This window comes from Sminthopsis crassicaudata, chromosome 6 (assembly GCF_048593235.1).
Source record: "Sminthopsis crassicaudata isolate SCR6 chromosome 6, ASM4859323v1, whole genome shotgun sequence".
Classification (NCBI taxonomy): domain Eukaryota; kingdom Metazoa; phylum Chordata; class Mammalia; order Dasyuromorphia; family Dasyuridae; genus Sminthopsis; species Sminthopsis crassicaudata.
The window spans coordinates 19051540-19073005 of NC_133622.1; the positions used below are offsets into that span (position 1 = coordinate 19051540).

Sequence of the window (21466 nt, forward strand, 5' to 3'; positions counted from 1 at the left end):
AAAAGCTTGGGACAGTCTTGTACTCTAGGAGCAGAGTTCAAGTTTGAGAGTCACAAAATATGCAAAAAAAAAACAAAACTCATAAGAAACAAGATTTAAAAAAACAAAGAAAAAAAAAAAACCCAAAATAACAAAGCAACAACCACAACAACAACCATAGAAAACTAATATTGTGACAGGGAAGATCAAAACACCAACTCAGAAGAAGACAAAATGCCTATATATGAAACCTCAAAGGGAAATAAGAATTGGTTTCAAACCTAACAAGCCATTCTTGGAAGAACTCAAAAATGACTTAACAGTCAAATAAGAGAGTTAAAAGAAAACTTGGGGTGAGAAATGAGAATTATGAAAGAAGTCAACAGTTTGGAAAAGGAAGGACAAAAATTGGCTGAGGAAAATAATTCCTTAAAAATACAATTGGCCCAATGCAGGAAAAAAATCCACCAAAGAAAGCAACTCCTTTAAAAGTAGAATTCTTCAAATGGAAAAGGAGGTGAAAAAGCCAACTGATTGAAAACCATACCTTAAAATTTTGAACTGGGCTAATGGAAGCTAATGATTCTGGGATATCAAGAATGAGTCAAACAAAAACCAAAAGAATGAAGAAAAATAGAAGAAAGGGCAGAATTAATAAAGAAAAGGAAAAATAGAAAAGAGGAGTAATGACATAAGGGAGGACAGATTAAAAAAGGTAGTGATCAGAAGCAAAACACTAATGAAGAGAGACAGGGTTAAAAGAGAGAAAAAATATAACCCCGGGAGAAAATAGAATGAAATACACAGTTGATAATCAAAATTGTGAATATGAATGGGATGAACTCTCCCATAAAATAGAAGTGGATAGCATAGGGGAATCTTATAATATGTTGTTTACAAGAAACACAATTGAAATAGAGACACATGCAGATTAAGGGTAGAAGTAGCAATCTGGATCTCAGGGAAAAAAAAATAATTCTAATTAAAAAAGATAAAGAAGGAAACTACATCTTGATAAAAAGTATCATAGACAATAAAATTGGTTTGTTATTCTTTTTTCTTAAAGAGGACTATGTTACAATAAAGTTAATATGTACAACTGTGACTAATCAGACCAATAACAGCTCAGAAATGCGCTGCCACAACTCAGACCAACATTTGGAGTGGATTCTCTAACTTTGCACATCTGAACTAATGTAATTCGGCTTTGCTCATAGAGCACAGCACTTTCTCTGATGAGGATATACCATGATGGTTTCATGTTATATAATCCATTCAGATAATGAAGTAATATCAATATTAAATGTATAGGCAGCAAGTTGTGTAGCATCCAAATGCATAGAATAGAATGAGCGATAGGGAGAAATAGCAGCAAAATTATACTAATGGGGGATTTCAACATTCCCCTCTCAGGATTAGATAAATCTAACCAAAAATAAACAAAAAAGAAGTTAAGGTAATGGACAGATTAGAAAAGTTAGATAATATTAATCTATGGAACAAATTGAAGAAGGATAGGAATGAATATATCTCTTTTCTCAGTGATCCATGACACCTACAATAAAATTAAGCATATATCACAGCTTAAAAATCTCACAATCAAATGGATAATGTCAGGAATATTAAAGGCATCCTTTTTAGATCATAACACAATAAAATTACATGCAATGAAGGGTCACAGAAAGACTAAAAACTAATTGGAAATTTAAAAAATTAATCCTAAAGAATGAATGGGTCCAAAAGAAATGGCCAATATTTTATTGCAAGAGGATGCTAATAATGAGACAATACTCTAAAATTTATATAGGATGCAGTAAAAGCAGCTCTTATAGGAAATATTATATCTCTAAATACATGAATAAAATCTTTTAAAAAGACCAATAAACTTTATAGACAACTAAAAAAAGCTAGAAAAACATATCAAAAACCTCTAATTAAATTTCAAATTAGAAATTCTGAAAATCTGAGGAGAGTTTAATAAAATTGAAAATGAGAAAACATTGAACTAATAAATAAAGTAAAAACTGGTTTTGTGGGGAAAAAAACAAAATAAATAAACATTGGTTAATTTGATTTAAGAAAGAAAGTATATGATATATAATTGTAATGAAATTATAATTAATGACATGCAGAATGGCTTCAGAAAAAAAATTTGGAAATAGGTATATAAATGAATTCAAATATGGAAATAGAATAATGACAATCAATTGGAAAAGATTTAATTACTCTGATCCCGACTTGATCTAAGATTATTTCAAAGGATTTATGACAAAAAGAAATGCTACCTCTAGAGAGAAAAAAGAACTCTAAATACAAATTAAATTATATATATTTTTTTTTACTTTTTTCTTGCTATTTCTGTGCAAACTATCTAATGTGGAATTTCATTTTGCATGATTTTATTTATATTATTGATATCATATTGCTTGTAATCTCAGTGTATGGAGAAAGGACTGTAAAAAAGGACAGACTTTGGAATTCTGAATTTAAAACTAAGGATGTTAAAATTAAACAAGTAATAATTTTGAAAGGGAAAAAAATATATATATAATCCATTGAGAGATGGGACTTTTTCTTTGTGTGCATATTTACATATCCAGTGGTCAACTCAAGTAGCACATAGAAGTTCCTTATAAATGTTTATGGACTTGGTTTGAAATAATAGTTACATAAAAGAATCTGATTTAATATTGTATCACATGTTTCAAAGGCCTAATATTATCTGAATGCTACATTAGTGTAGAATCTTGTATAGAACTTGTTTTCTTAATCAAGTAAAAAAGTAAAACATAAAACAAAGAAACAAAAAGAAACAACAACATAACAAATTCACCCAAACACTATCCCTAATTTTAGATCTAGTATATTTTTAACTCCTCCCATTTTGTTTCTTTTCATTCAGAGAGACAGAGGCTAATAGTATTGCATGAAGCATTTCTTTGGAATGATCTTTTGTCCAGCAAAGTTCCCCCAACTTTTTATTAAATAAATCTAAAAATATTGGTTTGTACTTAACATCCTGTTGAATTCTACAAGATGTCATCTTGCTTCAGGAACACTCTTTGCAGGTGTCAGTTGCTTCTCCCCAACTTCTCCACTATGTGACTTTTTATCTAGTCAGGGTTAGAGGGTTCTTTGAAGATGATATGGGGTCTCTTTTGGAGCAAGCGAAATATTGCTACTACTGTTTCCCAGATCTGTTGATGGTTCATATTTAGAATGGTTTCACAGAAGTATTCAATTATCTAGTCACTGATGAATATATTGCCTTTAAAAAAAAAAAAAAAATTAAAGGAAATCAGTAACTTAACAGAGTAGATCCCAGTGGAGCATAAAAAGAAAGATGGGGAGAAAATAGTTCTGTTACTAGGGCAATAAACCTTCCACAAACTGGCACAGTGGCTGATACCTCCAATCTATGATAAAATATACCTTCTAATGCATTCTCATGTGATTCAAGATAGAACAATCTCCCAAAGTATAAGGCTAAATATTTCCAAAATGGGATAGAATGGAAATGCAGAGAGAGTATACAACCAAGAATGTTATGAGAGCTCTGGATGTGGTAGATGTTCTTTGGGCCACAGGAAAGTCTTTTGTGTGGTAGTAGTGTATGATAAAAAACAACAAAAAAAAATAGATTTGAAATTAGAGATTGAACCCTAGGTTGCTCTCCTTAAATTGCTTCTCTCTTGTTGGCCAAGGGACCACTTTCAGCTCTAAATATATTGATCTTGGAAGTTCAATGGGTATGACTTCTAATTCCAGTTTTGCTCCATGAATAAGGTGATCTGTTTCACCAAGTGAGTAGATATGCCTGAATTGATTTCATTGTTTCCTACTCTGTGGCCTCAAAGACGGAAAAAAGGAAATTTTTATCAGTAAAACAGTCTAGTCAGTAAGTCAAAAGATTTTATAAAAGTCCAAGATAAAAATAGGTGGTCTTTGCTCTCAGGGAGTTCCAATTTAATGAGGAAGATGACCTACAAATAAATGTACATAAGCCATATATTGCATTAAATAGAGATAATCACTAGAAGAAAAGAATTAAAATTAAGAATTAGGAAAAAGTTATCTAGATAAGACTAGCTTTTTGCTAGATTTCAAAGGAAGTCGGGGGAGCCAGAACATAGAAAAGGGTAAGCAGAGGGAGTAGCCAGTGAAAATGTCCATAATTGGGAAATGGAGTGTCAGCTATAAGAAATTTTTAAAAAGAGTTAATCAATAAGAATTCACTACCTGCCTATTGAATGACAATCATTATGCCAGGTTCATAAAAAACAAACAAACAAACAAAAACAATAAGAATGAAACAGAATAAATCCAAGTAAATAGAAAGTAGTCAAATATAAATAGGGAGGGAGTGAATCAGAAAGGGCTTTGTCTAGAAGACTGAATGTAGACACAAGGGACTATCTGAGATGGAGGACTATAGGACTATCCTGGTGGATAATGGGTAAGTAAATGTGGTACCAGAGGATTATGTGTGACAAACAAGAGAGTATATTAATCTGGCTGAACAAAGAAACATAAAAGGGTAACATTCAGGTTAAGAAGGACTTTAAAAACCAAAAGAATAACAGGTGTGTATGTATAATTTCACAGATAATATGTATCTATAGCTTTACACTTACACAAGTGGAATTTCACAGATAATGTGTCTCCATATCTTTACACATACACAATGTAATCTCTCATTAGAATCAAGGCTCAGTGATCATTGGGAAATGCCTGGTCTATAGTAGGTACTTGATAAATGTTTGTTGATTGATTTAGGCTTGAATTGGAACAGACGGTCTGTGAAGTCACTTCCATATCTCACATTCTATGATTCCATAGGTAATGTTTTTAATTTTGTCAAAGTTTGATTATTAAGATTTTTTTTTAAAATATTGAAATTAATTCCTTTTTTCTGTGTATAATTTCTACCCATTGCTGCTAATTACCTTTTGGGACCAAAGTGAAGAAGGATAGTCACTCTTCTGGATGGCATTTGTTTAAATATTTGATGACAGCAATCAAATCCTTCTAAGTCTTCTTTTCATCCCACTAAATGATTATTGAATCCTCATATGTGATAATCTCTATTCCCCACACCAATCTGGTTATCATCTCCTACTTTTATCCAGTTTTTTAATTCTATTCCTAAAGCATGGTCCTTGAACTAAATATAATATCATAGATGTGAACTCAAGAAGGCAACTATGAGATTGTGAAATGATTTAAATTAAAATAAAAGGAGAATATATATATATATATATATATATATATATATATATATATATATATATATATATATATATATATATATATATAAAAGAAAAAGTCACTAGCCTGAGAGGCATTTGTAAGAACCAAAGATATATTAAAATGTCATCTATTATTAATATTATAATTGTAATAAATATCCATTTAAAAATAAACACTAACTTTGAAACCACCTGATTGTTAAGGGTTAGAATATTTCAGGTCACCAGATAATTTGGGTGGATTTCTATAACTCAGGGAAAGGTAACAACACAGGGCACATATTGCTTAGTCTCCTGTGCCAGAAGGGCACATTTCCAAGTCTTTCTCACCAAAAATGATAGATTTGGGAATCTATTAGGATCTGAATTTTTTGATATAAGCTTGATGTTGTGAATGGTTCCATTCTTATTTTGGAGGTGTGGGAGGTGGTATTTCTAATTCTAATTAATTAACAGGAGTGAGATCAATTATATTTTATGTAGGCAAAAAAGTATCTATCAAAGATTTTGAAATAAACCTTTTCAGCAATTTCAAAAATATGCAGGCAATTTGCTGGGTTGTGAAATACATTTGAAAAGTAGGCTTATCAAGAATAATGATTTTCTGACCTCTTTATTTCTTATCAGGCCCTTCCTGAACTTTTAAAAATGTATTTTCATTTTATATGAGCTCAGCACTCATCCTAACTCTTAAGGCTCTATACGAGAACAGCTTGTCTTTCATTCTCCATTCTCGTTTTTTCAGGTCACATGGATTCAAATTAGAATGTGCTGCAGTATTTAGAAATCCTATTGATACTGACCAAAATAGTAATAGGAGAAAGTTGATTTTCTACCTATCATGTTTGAATACAATCCCTTCGCAAACTGTTCTTTTTCTAAGGGCAACCGAAGAACACGCGTAAAGATGTGATACATTCTGGAGATGTAAATTGAAGTTTGATATTTTCAGCAGAATGTGCAAAATACCTAATTCTCCTAGAACTCAGGGCAAGGACAATTCTAAAAAATATTTGCATAATCCATTACTGGAGAGGGGATCCCTCAGAGCCACCAACATTAATAACCTACAGTTAAGGCAATTCCTGTTCAGCATGAACAGTGAACTTTGCATTTAATTTGATTTAATAATAAAATAGAATTTAACCCATAATTCTATGACTAGATAGATGCTGAGGGAGTGAATGAGATCTGTCACTCTGTGAGATTCTTCCCATATCTATAAATAACAGCAGTAAAAAACATATGACATTGACTTTATGTTTTTAATCTGAGCTAATTTAGTAGAGTGGCGAGCGCATAAAAAGTGCTTAATAACTATTTATTGATTGATTGGCAAATATCTTTAATTGAATTTTTCTTTGATCAAGATAACTATCAATTAGATTTCTTGATCCATGGCATAATTTTTCATCCTCTTTTATGGAAGAAAAGATACTAAAAATTTAATCAATTTTCATGTAAATTGAGAAAAGATTCTTTGTTTTCAAAAGGTCCTTTAAAGAAAGAGTTTCATCTAATATATCGGTTGTAATTATAAACCTGAGGTATATTTTATAGAATGATTGTCTACATTACAATGGTAGGAGTAGGGATGGAAAAGAAAGACTTTTATTTATTTTTTTGTTTTGGAGAAGTAGTTATATAATTTTATATGTCGGCATCTAGCAGAGTGTAAAGAAACAGATTTTAAACAAATAGGGTGAATTTTACATGCAAGTATACAAGGTATTTGTTTATATGGTATAATCTGAAAGTCAGTGTAAGTTCTCATCCCTGAACAACTCTGCTACCATATTCTTTTTTCAGGTTTGAGATTTCAAGTTCCCTTTTTTGGGTAACATATCATCTCCTATTTTTAAAATCACATCAGATTTGTAGAGCTTGAAGGCACTTCTGAGTTCATTTATTCAAATATTCTTGTTTTATGAATGAGCATAAATACTAACTGTATATTCTCATTTGCTCCTTGGGGAGAGGGTGCTAACAAATGCACCAAAAGTAGGTGCTATCATGCATTTTCCCCTCACCACCACCAAAATCATCAAGTTCACTCATGATTATAGCAGAGGAAAATCATTCCCTGGATCACATGATGTACTGAATTAGACACATGGCAGTCATTGACATGTTGGATAAAGTGGGGTGTTCCTCAGGACTAGATCAACAACATGTCTTCCTCAGGACTAGATCAACAACATGTCTTAACTATTCCATCTACAGCACTTTGTGACATGGACTGTTTCTGCTGGACCTCTTACTACAATTCTATATCCAAAGTTCAGAAGGTCATTATCTAGTTTATTATATCTCCAGTAGGTTTTTATTTTAAAGCAACTAAGAATAAACACAACAAAGATAAAACAAAGAAGTAACCAAAGGTATGACCATAAATCCAACAGGAGAAGGAAATAAAACTGCTGTTGGGGCCATATCTACTGCCTTTTGGTGGCTTTTAGCATTTTTTCTTCTCATCAAAGCCATTGGGGAGAAATATCTTTTGTCTAGTGTTTTTATAATCTCGTTTATTTCTAGATCAACAAATAATGAAAAGGTTTTTCATCACTATATGGTACATTGTAAAGAGACACTCGTTAAACCTGAACGTCCTCCAAATCAGATGGCAGGATTTCTCTGTTATACATTAGAACATTTCTAGAAATACTCACCAAGCTTCTGGGTGGAATAATCTTTGGCATAAAATATTTCACATGTTCTGAGGAGGACTGTGTTACTGTGGGCATGTCCCCTTTCCCTCCCACCTTGGTGAAAACAAGAAAAAATAAATCTTTCCCACAAGGCATTTGCATTTTATTTTTAAAAGAGCATTTATAGCATCCAGAAGGTGCAGATAAGTTGAGGAGGGGAAGAATAAAAATAGGTAAAAAGATTAGGAAATATTTCTAATAAAGTTCAACTTTTTGAGCCTGAAAGGAATTTTCTGAGAAATCAAGGGGGAAGAAGTGTATTACAAGTCTGGGGAAAATGCTGTACTAAAAGGTATAGAGGTGATAGTGATAGGTATAGTATTAAACTCAGCAAGCCAATTCTTTTGAACATAGAATACATAAAGGGGAGTAACATGCTATTTCTTTAAAGAAATGAAGGTGTAAAGTTGAGCTGATTAACTGAGAAATTTGTTTTTTATCCCAGAGTCAGAGAGAGCTATTGAAGATTTTATAGGAAAGGCAAGATGGTCAGACCTGTGCTTTAGGAGGATTATTTTTGTAATTGTATGTCAAGGGGAAAAAAAGATTAGAAGCACAAAAGCCAATTAAGGAACCACTACCAAAGTCTGAAAGAAAAGTGATGAGCTTCTAAGTTATAGTAGTGAATTTATCCAAGGGAATACTTGTGAGGGATAGAATTGACAAAAATTGACATCTGATTAGATATAGGAGTGGGGTGAATGATAGGAAAGAGATAAGGATGACTTTGTAATTATAAACAAGGATGACTAGAAGAATATTCTCCAAAAATGGAAAAGTTTGGAGGACACATGGCTTTATGGGAGAAGCTGGTGACTGTTCTCCTAGTTTAATAGAAACCCCATTTTTAGTGGTCATGGTGGCTTTTAGGTTACTTAGATCTCCTTGTTACAACAATGGATTTACATAGATGAAATTTCCATGGGAAAATGCCTGAACTTAATCTCAAGAAAGAAAAATGTAATGTCAAAGGTAATCTAAAGTCATTGCAAAACTTATAAGAAATGTTGATATTGCTGCAAAAAATAAATAAATAAACAGATAAATAAATAAATAAATATTTAAATAAATAAATAAATAACCTATACCATTCAACATCAGTGTAGGGGAAAGGTCAAGTTTTCTGTGATACTTAGAAAACTATTAGATCTGTTCACAAATATAGTCAATAATGATAGTCAGGATTAGGCTTATTTTTAATTCTTAGACCATTAAATAATAGACATATAACACCATAAGTCAAAAGAATTTGTTCTTTATCTAGATCCATTAAAACACAGAATTTGGGGATGGAAAGGATAAGAACTCACATTCTACTTGGCATGACAACATGCAAATCACTGTACGATACTTATATAGCATAATTTTGAATCTACTGTATTATGTCTACAAAAGATTTAACTGCTTAAAAGTACACTAAGCCTTTTGGTATACTCTGTACTATTTGAAGGAAAATTAAAATATACAATGAGGTAATATTAGCTTGACAGAGTAGACAAGTGAAAAGAGTAGACTAGACAGGAGAAGGGAGGAAAATGAAGGAGAGAAAAACAAAGGGGTAAAAAAGGAAAGAAAAAGTATTTAGGGCAGAGAGAGGATGGTGATGGGGCATTGAGGAGAAGCTTCCTAGAAGATATCCGAAGACATTATTAAAAATATGTAATTTTTTTTTCTTTCTTGTGTTTTATATTTCTTTCTTATTCTATGGAACACAGAATGGGTTGTCTCCTTCTAAGTCTCCTTCCCCCCTCCCCCTCTTCCTGTTACAAAAACAAAACAAAACAAAACAAAACCCCAAAAAAAGCACAATAAAATACTGAGGAAAAATATGTATGCAAGTAAAATGTATACAAATGTATTTAAAATATACTAGGGTGATTTCCCTATTTCAAGGAAACTTGGAAGAGATCAAATCCTTTTGTAAAGCAAAAGGATTTCTTCTTCCTCCACCTGGCACTAATTTTTAAATTGTAATGTAGCTAATTTAAAACATGGGTTGGGGAGAGATGTTGAGAGATAAGAGACCTGGGAAATAAGGGTCCCAAGTAGGTATGTGTGTGCTCAGCTAGTTGTGTTAGCCAAGAAACCTCAGTGCCAAAAAAAAAAAAAAAAAAAAAAAAAATTTACATGAATTTCAATGCTTATGCTTAAAATTTTGAGATGCCTCCTGGAGACTCTGAGGATTTTCTTTATAAGTTTCTCTGTCTCTCCAGTTTTCAAAAACAAATTATCTAGGATTTAATGTTCTGCACACACACACACACACACACAAAAAAAAAAAAAAGTGTTGTAAGAATTTTTAAGCTGTTGGCTAGCCACTGTACAAATATACCAACAAAGGATGGACATGTGTGTCTCACAATTTCACATATGACATTTATAGATATAGAGAGGAGAGGAGAGATGTTTACATATCTATAGTTATAAAATAATATATATGAAATCTGTCTTTTTTGAGAGGGGGGTCACTTTTCCAGATCCACATTCATAGGCAGGCTTACAAAAAGCATTTAGGTGTAAGTGCAAATAAGAAAAGATAAAGGATACCTTTAGCATAACTATTTACTGTTGGAGAAAGAAAACTGTACCTTCTTATCGGTTAATTGGTATTTGTTATAATAATAAACAGTAATAATCTGTTAATTTATGTTAAGCCCCTTAGTACTATCTAAATAGAATAAAGAGATGGGAGTGCCTTTTTAGAAACTATTAACCGTCCACTGAATGGTTTTGTGCTTTTTTGGGGGTTTTGTTTTGTTTTGTTTTTGTAACAGGAAGAGGGGGAGGGGGAAAGGAGACTTAGAAGGAGACAACCCATTCTGTGTTCCATAGAATAAGAAAGAAATATAACTATAGCAAATGTAGCACCACAACCAAAGTTTTCTTTCTCACCAGCTGTTTCTGCCTAGGTCGAGCTAGGGGAAAAACTCTCTCCCTTTTGGATTAGGCTTCCCTTCCTTCTGCATTATTCCTAACATTCAGGACAAATTTAGGTTTAGATATGAATGAGATGAGGTGAGATCTTTCAAGACAGTGGTGAAAATCGAGTAAGGCTTCATCTACTTCAGAGTTTGAGTAGGCCTGAAGGACTTTGAGCATTGATACAAGGGCATAATTGAGTCCCCTTCCTGCTATCCTCCCATGACACAATTTCCTCCCTATTTCAGTCAAATATGGGCAACTATATACTTATTGGTCAAGTTCAATTTCATGGGTAGATCTCGCGTTTAGAATGTAAGACTCTCAGTCAATGAGGATGAGGGTCAGTGGTGGGAGGGGGTGTTTTGCTTTAGGGATTAAAGGTGCAGTCCTGCCCACAGGAGGCGCTTCCTCTCTTGGATTTTCTGCTCAAAGGGTGGGACACCCTTCTCTGGAGAATATACAATAAACTTTGCTTTACTCTAGAGATCTCTCCAGCTTTTTTTTTTATTAAATGGTGACCCCTCACCATTTCCGTACCACACAGATACTTGTCTGGGGCCAACTACTTTGGTTATCACCAAGAGGGAACAGACAGTTCCATTCCTCCCACTGGGCCAGAGAGGAAACGGTGAGATGAGGGTTTCCCACTTTAGGAAGGAAGGCACTATGGACTAAGTTTATGTATCTCTTTGAATCCCTCCCCCCCCCCCCATTCAGCAGGTTCTTCCTGCTCTCTGCTGTTCCTGCAGCTGGCCATCACTCTTCACTTCTCATCTCTGAAGCTCTCCTCTGCTTGTCCTTGGCTCCTAGCTCTTAGTATTTCAGTCTAATCCTACTCTTATCGTCTCCATGATCTGCTTCTACCCACCCCCTTTGGCCTGGCAAACAAGAAGGGGTTCCAGCCAACAAGGATGCTAGCCAATATTAAGCATCTCAGTAGCATTCCTGCTCCCTTCTCAGTTCTCTCCCTTTGGGCTCACCAGGCTTCTCAGTGAAAATTCCTCTGAGCTCAAAAGCCCATTGAAAAATATTAGTGGGTCCACCTAGACTCCCAGATGATGACTCTAGGGAAGGCTTAATCTCTTTTGAGATAAGGATTATGTAGATTTGCCTATAGGGGAATATGTCTGCAATGGGGAAATGGGGTTGAATTCCAGCCTTTATTTAGGGTAATCCATTGGTGATGATCAGTGGGAATGATTAGATTTGTAAGTGACTCAGTGAAAAACCAGAGAGAAGAAAGACTCCCAAGGGCTCTAAACTGGAAATATGATATAGGGAAGCAGCTCCATACCTTACTCTCCTCCCCCCCAATATCACATGGCATTTTCTCAGTCTGCACTCCCACCACCCATCTCACAGGACCTCTCCTGCCCTGATTTTTACTCCTTTCTTTCAGTATTTTTGTTGGAGAGTCTGACACTAAGAACTGAACTATGCTTTCTTGGGGCAGCTGAAAATGAGGGCAGCCCTTCCAGTCATGGGAGGCCCCCTATGAACCTCCATTTCCTTCAGTGCAAAATGAGAGAGGTTGAACTAGGCCATTTCCAAGGTTCCTTTCAGTTCTGATATTCTAGGCTTCCAAGCCAGCAATGGATAAGGAAGATGAGCTCAGGGGTATGAGGCACAGAGGGGAGAATGGAATGCTGGCTGTCCATGTTATCTGGTGAGTCTGAATGGAAAAAAAGAGCCTTGGATTTCAGCGAGGCCTTCTCCCCCCCTCCATAGTACAAGTATCCTGTTCTAGGACATGGGATCTGTAATCGTACTGTTCTAGGCTAGATCAGATTCCCTAGGCTCTTCTCTCTGGGGCTGCCAAGCAGCATGGGTAACTAGGGCAGTGTGAGGGGAAAAAAAACCCAACCCCACAATCCTTTAGACCACCCAACTCCATCCTAAGCAGTACTGAGTCACCCTCCTCCTCAGCACCCCAAATCCCAGGGATACCAAGCTGAGAGTAATCTTTCCCTTTCACATTCATAAAAAATTCTAGGATTTTCATCTCCCAATTCCAAGAGTTCCCATAAACTCTACTTTCTTGTAGGAAACCTTTAGGTGGTCTGGTTCTCTCTCATCTCTCTCATCTCTCTCATCTGTCCTTCTGGGGTCATTCTACCCCTTTCCCCAATCTTCCCCATCTAAAGAAAGCAGGTCCGATTCCATTCTTCCCACCCATCCTCTTTGAGAAGCATGGGGCCTTCGGGTGGGGCATTCAAACTCCTCACTTATCTCCCCTAGCCCCAGGACCTCTCTTACTCCCTGGGAGGGGCTAAAGACTTAGAGGGTGGGGCAGTTCTAAAGGTCAGCAGCTCTTGGGACTATGAAAGGGAGAAGTCATTCACTTATACTTCAGAGCCCTGGTGTTCCCAGATCCAGCAACACTATGCATCCAGCTGTGCTCTTTCTGCTACTTGGTAACTACTGGCTTTGGTTTGGTTGGGGGACAGGAGGTAGTAGCTATTACCATTAGAGATCATCTTCATTGGCAAATGACCCAGATCCCACAGAACAGTCTTTGGGCATTAGGAAGAAAATGGGCTGCTCAGGTTCAGAATGTTTCTGCAAAAGCAGAAATGCATAATAGCTAAGACCACCTAGTGCTCTCTTCTTCTTTTTTTTTTTTTTTTTTTCTTTTTCTTTGGCTGGGGTTAAGTGACTTGCCCAGGGTCACACCGCTAGGAAGTGTTAAGTGTCTGAGATCACATTTGAACTCGGGGTCCTCCTGAATTCAAGGCTGGTGCTCTATCCACTGCCCCCCTAGCTGCCCCCTTGTGCTCTCTTCTACAGAAAAAGTATTTGATCTTCAGTTTGAAGGGCATTTAGTGGGAAAGATTAAATTTAATTATATTTGTATTTTTATGTGTGTGTCTTCACAGCCTTCTACTCCATCCCAGGAAAGACACAATATGCAGGTAAGATTTCTTTTCAGAAAGATGCAGTTTAAGATGGGAGGTGAGTTCAAGGCAAGCCAAAGTCCTGTTTTTGAAAAACAGCAATAGGAGCTAGAATGTGATTTCCCCCCTAGCCTTCACTTCTAGACCTTTCCCAGAATTCTGAGAACTAGGTAAAGAAAAGCTGCAAAGGAGACAAATTCTAGCCTCTGCTTTGGGGGATTCATTGGAGTGTCTGCAATTGGCTGAATGGGGAGTTGTTGGGAGTGAAAGGAGTACCGGTTCTTTTTTTTTTTTTTTTTTTTTTCCCTGAGGCTGGTGTTAAGTGACTTGCCCAGGGTCACACAGCTAGGAAGTGCTAAGTGTCTGAGACCAGATTTGAACTCGGGTCCTCCTGAATTCAAGGCTGGTGTTCTATCCACTGCGCCACCTAGCTGCCCCTGGAGTACCAGTTCTTTAGTCTTGGACTACTCTCGTTTCCAGAATGTGGTCGACCTCTTCGCCAGGACCGCATTGTGGGGGGCTCTGATGCATCTCTTGGAAAGTGGCCTTGGCACGTAAGTGTCAACAGAAAAGGCAGTCAGATATGTGGCGGCACCCTCATCTCCAAGTCCTGGGTCATCTCCGCAGCTCACTGCTTCATATCCTCGCAGTAAGTAGTAGCAAATCTGTACATTTCAGTTTTTCTTTGCACTACCCTGGAGCAGGGACCCACTCCATCAAAATGGATCCATAACTTGGTCCATATCAGTCTTTCCAGTTAAGGTTGATCATTAGCTTTTTATTATAATATAAATAGATAGTTTCCCTAGAAACCAGTTGAGCATTTAATCCTATAATTCTGAACAGTTACAAATTATCAAAGCTTAAGGTTGTGCTCCATAATATTTGTTTTGTTCGTCTTAAAAACTTTTCCCTTTGTCACCAAAATGAGTAGCAAATGCTCTCTTCCAATGGACCACATTTGACTTTTCTAATTCTTCTTTTCCCAGCACTTTCTCTCTCATTCCACCAAAGCAATATACTGTTGCTGTGGGTTTGAACTCTCAACTGTCTTTAAAAAGAGACCCAGATTTATCAGATGGCACGTTTCAGATAGTGAAAGTGTCAGATATTCTGGTTCATGAGAATTACTCCAAACCTGCCCTTGGAAATGACATTGCTCTATTGCATCTTGCTGAGCCCCTCAACTTCACGGACTATGTGCGGCCCATTTGTTTGCCCCGAGCCAATCACAGTTTCCCTCATGGAGCTTCCTGCTGGGCCACAGGTTGGGGAGATGTACAAGAGTCAGGTGAGTCTCCAAAGGGTTAAAAAAAGGGCAGTCTCCAAGGGGATAGGAAAATGTTTTTCAACATCTTAGGAGGTTCTGGGTATTTCTCTTGGTCCTTGGGTTTTTGCTAGATGAATTTAATTCCCTTTCCACAACTCTACCATATTAAATAATTCTTATTCTTATTTGTATTGTATTCTCCTTTGGGATATAGTCAAATAAACTAGTTCCTGACAATTCTGGTATTTTAAGCAGTGATTATAGGGGAAATGCTGGAATCCTAGCAAGAATCAGGAACCACTTCAGCCACTTCTTGAAAAAATGCTTAAACCCTGTAAGGTCTAGTGAGCCTGGAGTTGCTGAGTTTGGTGAATCTGAACTTCAGTGGATATAAACAGTGGATGATGACTTTGCTCTTGCCCACAGAACCGCAACCAATCAAGTCAGGCTTGATACTCCAACAACTAGAACTGAAGATCATTGGACCTAAAGAATGTCAGTGTCTCTTCAAATACAAGGGTCCCTTCAATAGGACCCTGGAACTGTTACCCACTATGCTTTGCGCTGGCTACAAGGAAGGGAGAAGGGATACCTGCCAGGTAAAATGGGCTCCTATCTTCTGCTTCATCCAGCTGCCATTATCCTATTAATAGTAGTTACTAAAACCTTTTCTCCTCCTCAACGCAAAGGATTGGTACTGCATCTATTGCATCACCTAGTGGCCTCCAAATCTGATTTTCCAAATGTACTAAAACTTCGTATTTTCAAATATGAAAAATATATTCCCTTTTGCATCCTTTCCCCCTCCCCAAATTATTTAACCACATTCTGCTATTTCCCTACTGGGAATTTCAAGTGTTGACCACATAAAGGCTGCCCCTTCCTTTCCACTTTTGATGTCCCCCCTGACACACACACACATACACACACACACACACACACACACACACACACACACACACAGTTTGTGCAGGTCAATGGTGTAGACTCTTTGAGCATTTAGGCATTATCTAATTTCCACAGGGGGACTCGGGAGGTCCACTCGTCTGTGAGGAACAAGGCCAGTGGTTCCTGGCTGGAATCACCAGTTTTGGCCAAGGCTGTGGGAGGAGGAACCGGCCAGGGGTCTTCGCCAACGTGGTGGTCTTTGAAGACTGGATCAGGGAACGAGTGGAAGATGCAGTTTTCTCTGAGCAGCCTCAGCCTATCCCAACGTCTTTGCCAGAAGACTCTGATGATTGTACCATTGCTTTGCCAGGTAAATGAGATTAGAGTAGCCCGATTTCTGAGCTGGGCGATGGGAATTTAGTCTAAATGTTCACTTTCTTGACCAGAATGTGGCGCTGCTCCCAGACCTGGTGACTGGCCCTGGAAAGCTGTGATAATTACTCCAGTATCTACACCCTGCCATGGGGTGTTGGTAGCAGAGAAATGGGTTCTTGCACCAGCCAGCTGCTTTCTGGGGTAAGTAATAGGCAAATAAGCTTTCTGATAAATTGTCTTCCAGAAGGAAGAATGGAGTGGGGTACAGGTCATGAAAAACTGAATGATGGACAGTTAATTCTTAGTACCTTATTCATAGGGTTCCTCCAGTTAAATAACTTTCTCCCCGATCTACAGCCTGAAAGACATCAGTACTTGGCACGTGATGCTTCCCCCCAAGGCACAAAGGATACCTGTCCTCAGTGTACAGTTAAATGTCAACTATATAAAGGATTTTGAGTATGACCTGGCCCTCCTGGAGCTCGCAGTACCAGTATCTTTTACCGATGACACAAGGGCCGTGTGTTTACCCCGTCTGTATCACTACTTTTTGCCTAGTAGCCGGTGCCATCTGATCCAGTGGGGGCGGGGAGGTGAGTCTGCAATTCCCCTCAGCATATCTGGCTGAAAAAGCTAGGAAGCATGGCAAGTCCTGTGACCTTCCACTTTGTTCTCTTCCCAGAGCCACCCATGGCTTCCAAGTCCCTGATGGAAGCCGAAATGACCTCTAGCTGGTGGTGCTATTGCCTCCATGACCAGAAGGAGGTGGTACCCAACTCCTTGGAGAATCCTAAAATCCTGTGTGCCGAGTACCATGAAGAGGAGAAAACCAGCTGCTGGGTGATGAAGGGTTCTGATAACCTGCATAGGGGAGCAGAGGGGCCCCGTCCATATTTCTAATAAACCTCCTCGTTTCTCAGATGGGAAGCCGCTGGGGTCTCCTGTGCAAGGAATCGGGGTCCTGGTTTCTGGCAGGCATTTCAAAGCCTCCAGAAGATTGTCTTCGGCCTCGGGTCTTCTCCCCTCTACAACTTCGAAGCCCCTGGATCACGCACGTAGCCCTTACATCCTACATGGAGGATCAGCTCAACTGGGAGTGGCCGACTGTAATGAACTTTGTACCCATGTGTCCCCCCCACACCCAGTTTGGAGGTGAGGAGTAGTTTCAAGTCCAGTGCTTTGGGCAGGGGGGCAACATAGGTTTGGGGAAGGTGGCTATCCAGGAACGCTGGGTTGAGGGGTGCTTAAGGGAGGCATTTGAGCAGGATTTCAAATGTTCAGTGGTGAGGTTCAGGCTTGTCATAGGTTGGGGGGAAGGAGCAATGGGGCCATAGCAATGAATCCTTAAATTGTGACTAATGGCTGCCTGGGCCGCTTCCTTTTCAAGCTTGTGGTATTGAGTCATACAAACAGAGTGACCCCTGGCCCTGGGTGGCAGAGGTCCATGGCGCCAGGGACGAAGTGTGCATGGCCAATCTGGTGAGCCCTGGCTGGGTCCTAACAGACACTCACTGTGTGGCCAGGTAGGTTTCTGGTGGGGGTGGGGGTGGGGAAAGTATAGACTAGCCCATTTCTCTGTATAATTTTGAACCAATAAAATTGTCCTCTTCCTCCACAGGCAGGGCTCCATAGCATCCCGTCTTCGGGTTAACCTGGGTAGAGCACACTTTGGTACCCTGGGCCAGGTGTCGAGGCCGGTCAGCAGCATTCAGTACACCATGGGATCACCCCTAGTCCTACTGCAGCTGGAGACCAGGGTAGAAATCTCAGCTTCTGCTCTGCCAGTCTGCCTCCATTCTGGGCCAGTCTCAAAAGGAATAAGATGTTGGGTGCTAGGCTGGAAAGACTCTATAAACCGAGGTGAGCAAAGGGATGCTAGGGTCCTAAAATAGGAATTTGGGGGGGGTCTAGGTTCTCTAAATATACCAGTGGGTTGTAGGGGAGGCATGGGGCTGGGGCACTGATGTCTTTGTGGGACATATTGTTCTGTTGTCTCTGATGGGTCTCCATTCTATTCCCAAGTCCCCATGGCGGTACAGGTCTCCATCTTGACCCCCCAAAAATGCCCCTACCTCAACAAGCGCATCCTGCCTCTGGGAACCATCTGCGTAGCATATCACAAGAAAACAATAGACAGATTTGAGGTATGAATGGTCTGGAACGGTCAAGAGATAGTAGTGGTCTGGCATCAAAGAACAGAAGGGCAAGGGGAGGGAAGCTGGGATTGGGCTCAATTGTCAGTAAAATACAAAGTAGTGTCCTCCTCCAACCTCCAGAGGTCTTGGAAGCTGAGCTTTTCTTATTCTTTCACGCAGACCGACTCGGGCTCATCTCTCGTGTGCCAACAAAGCCTTGACTCCTTTACCTTGATGGGCATTTCAATAAGGGGAAGCCCAGAACTGTTTGCCCCCGTGGGGGTCCAGCAGCCTTGGATCTCTCGGACTGTGGGGGACGCACCCTTTGTGCAATTCAGCCACTGACTCCACACCTTGTACACACACTGAAGCAGAGCCTGAACTGCTCTTCTACTGCAACAGGGGAGGATGAAGAAATGGCTGCCTCAGGAATATATATAGCCAAACCACTTCCATGCTGGGAACCTCAAGCTTCAAGAAGGGTGAGATGCTGATGACAAACTGGTGTCTATTTCAACTGCTGATAATTTGAGCCAAAGAATCCTAGGGGTGGAATGATTGTTCTCCAGCTCAACTTTTGTGATTGGCAATATTCATATTATAAACCCAAGGGCTTATCTCCCTTAAAGCCATGTTTTTTTAAAACTCTACTTATTTTAACAGTATATTTAAAAATTGGAATAAAGTGAATTATAGTGAATTTTCTACTTTCACAAAGGCTTTGCCAGGAGTATTCTGATTGTTTCTACCGTGATATAAAGGTTTCACGTATGGGCTCAGAGGTATATTTAGAAAACCTAGACCCCCTCAAATTCCTGTTTTAGGACCCTAGGATCCCTTTGCTCACCTTTGATTTCTAGAGACAGTTCTGGCTAAATATGTGGAGACTGTCCTTATGGTGATGAATTTTTCACTTTGGCCACCCTTGAAGAAAAGTAAAATAGAAAATTAAGTTCAATTCTGTTGCCCCCATGGGGGTCTTTGGATCTCTCTGACTATAGGGGATGAACCCTTTGTACAATTCAGCCATTGACTAGTTTTTGCTTCTACAGTGAAATTATCAGGAAAAGAGTCACAGTTTTTAGGTATTCCATAAACATTAGCTTGTATTAACTTGTGTTCATTTAAATGTGAGCTTCTTAATCCATTTTTCTGTTTTGTCGACACCTCTTTGTTTGTTGATACCTCTGGGCTTGCCAGAAAAAAAAATGTTTCTAAATCCAAAAAGCAGGACACATAGGATTGCAAAGGAAGAGAATTGTTTTGAAATACAGTTATTGAAAAGTTTTTTAAAAAGTCTATGAGGACAGGTTAACAACATCTCTACTGGGGGACCACGGAATGAGTGAATTACAGAGGAGCAAAATTATGTTAATTATGACATTCTTGTTTTAAAAATTATAACCAGAAGCAAAAAAAAAAAAAAAAAAAAAAAAAAAAAGTTGTAGTTAAATGAAAGAATGTCTTACAAGTTCTCCTTGGAGAATAAGATAAAGAAGTTGGTGGACTTGGATTTATTGTGTGCTCAAAAGGAACAGAAATGGAATTTTATTGCATATAGCACATAGTAAGTTAATTGTGAATTGTTCTTGAAAAATTTATGAAATGGTCACTAAGAAGGTGATGGTGATATTGTACATTAAGATCTATTTCAGAGAATGAGAAGAGAGATTTTATTTTAAAAAAATTATACCTCTTCCAAATTAACATAAACCTTCATTTTGATGATTTTGATATAGCAGGAAGGCAGCAAACATTTTAGGAAAAAAAGAGGATTATATAGAAATGGTATATTTATGAACAGCTATGAAGCTTTTCTTGAAAAGTGAGTTAGAAATACTGGACATGATGAGCATCAAATATCAGAAAATGGGTCATATTTTAATAGATGGGAAATGAAATTTTGTTATTAGCTAGCTGTCTCCATACACAGATCAAAATCAGTCACAAATTATATGAGAAAAATGTGAAGACAAAAATGAAAGTACAAATGAAACTGCTAGAAAAAAAAACCCAGACAAGAATAAAAGTATAGATATCAGCAAACTCAACTGCATTGCTTATTGAAAATTCAACTTCCAAGATATTGATCAAAGGAGCCTAGAAACCATGATGACCATTAGACGTTTGATATTTTGCAAGAAAAGAACAAGAATAGTCGAGGAAAACACTGCTTTAGTTCATCTTATAGAGCATGTCATTAGGAAATTCTGAGCTATATCTTTTGATAAAATTAAACAAAAAGTGCGAAAATATAACAAAGTTCCAGAGAACTTTTTGGAGACCCAAATGAGTTAAATCATTATGAGATCTTTTAAAACTCAATAATGGAAAAATGAAATACAGAGATTAAAAACAAACATTAAGTATTATAGTAAACTCTTGTTTTCATTAATGACTGTAAAGTTCACAATTCCTTGTGTATTTCATGAGGAAGTAGGACATTTAAGAAAAGACACTTAGGACACTTAAGAAACAAAGATGGACAGAACAGATAGATAAGTGTAAATATTTACAGAAAAAAAAAAAATGCTGTTTTGAGGAAATTTCTTAGTTATTCTGTTTTGCTATTATGCATAATGTCCAGTATGCAGTCCAAATCATGAAGGAGTTCCCTATAGTTCTTAATGTTCTCCTAACTGCAGTAACATTGATTACATCAAACCTGAAACCATAGTCTTCTAAATGCAGAGGAATATTGGAGATAGCACTGACTAGTTCACAAGAGCTGGTGGTTATAGGCTCAGTGTAAGCATTTACTGGGGGGAATTGGCAAATGTTACAAGTAGCCTAGGTGAGATCATCACCTCTTTTTTTAATTATAATTTTTTATTTATAAGATATATGCATAGGTAATTTTTCAGCATTGACAATTGCAAAGTCTTTTGTTCCAACTTTTCCCCTCCTTCCCCCCATCCCTTCCCCCAGATGGCAGGTTGACCAATACAGGTTCAATATGTGAAAGTATAAATTAAATACAATATATGTGTACATGTCTAGACAGTTGTTTTGCTTTACAAAAAGAATCGGACTTTGAAATAGTGTA

At 37.7% G+C, this 21466-nt stretch overlaps 1 protein-coding gene across 2 annotated transcripts in view; it reads left to right on the forward strand.

Annotated features, from left to right (window-relative positions):
• Nucleotides 1–19137, forward strand: part of LOC141547220 (polyserase-2-like) — a 262636-nt gene extending 243499 nt beyond the window's left edge. Inside the window, exons 1-14 of one of the 2 annotated variants that reach the window (XM_074275669.1) lie at nt 13205–13272; nt 13735–13770; nt 14233–14401; nt 14742–15043; nt 15449–15621; nt 16046–16280; nt 16357–16486; nt 16643–16878; nt 16968–17125; nt 17206–17437; nt 17673–17808; nt 17904–18145; nt 18308–18429; nt 18601–19137. In XM_074275669.1, coding sequence (XP_074131770.1) covers nt 13242–13272; nt 13735–13770; nt 14233–14401; nt 14742–15043; nt 15449–15621; nt 16046–16280; nt 16357–16486; nt 16643–16878; nt 16968–17125; nt 17206–17437; nt 17673–17808; nt 17904–18145; nt 18308–18429; nt 18601–18765 — 2367 coding nt within the window. In that variant the 5' untranslated portion in view covers nt 13205–13241 and the 3' untranslated portion in view covers nt 18766–19137. Of the gene's footprint in view, nt 1–13204; nt 13273–13734; nt 13771–14232; nt 14402–14741; nt 15044–15448; nt 15622–16045; nt 16281–16356; nt 16487–16642; nt 16879–16967; nt 17126–17205; nt 17438–17672; nt 17809–17903; nt 18146–18307; nt 18430–18600 lie in introns of those variants that run through there. The other variant, XM_074275668.1, reaches the window with a different exon arrangement.
• Nucleotides 19138–21466: the final 2329 nt, after the last annotated feature.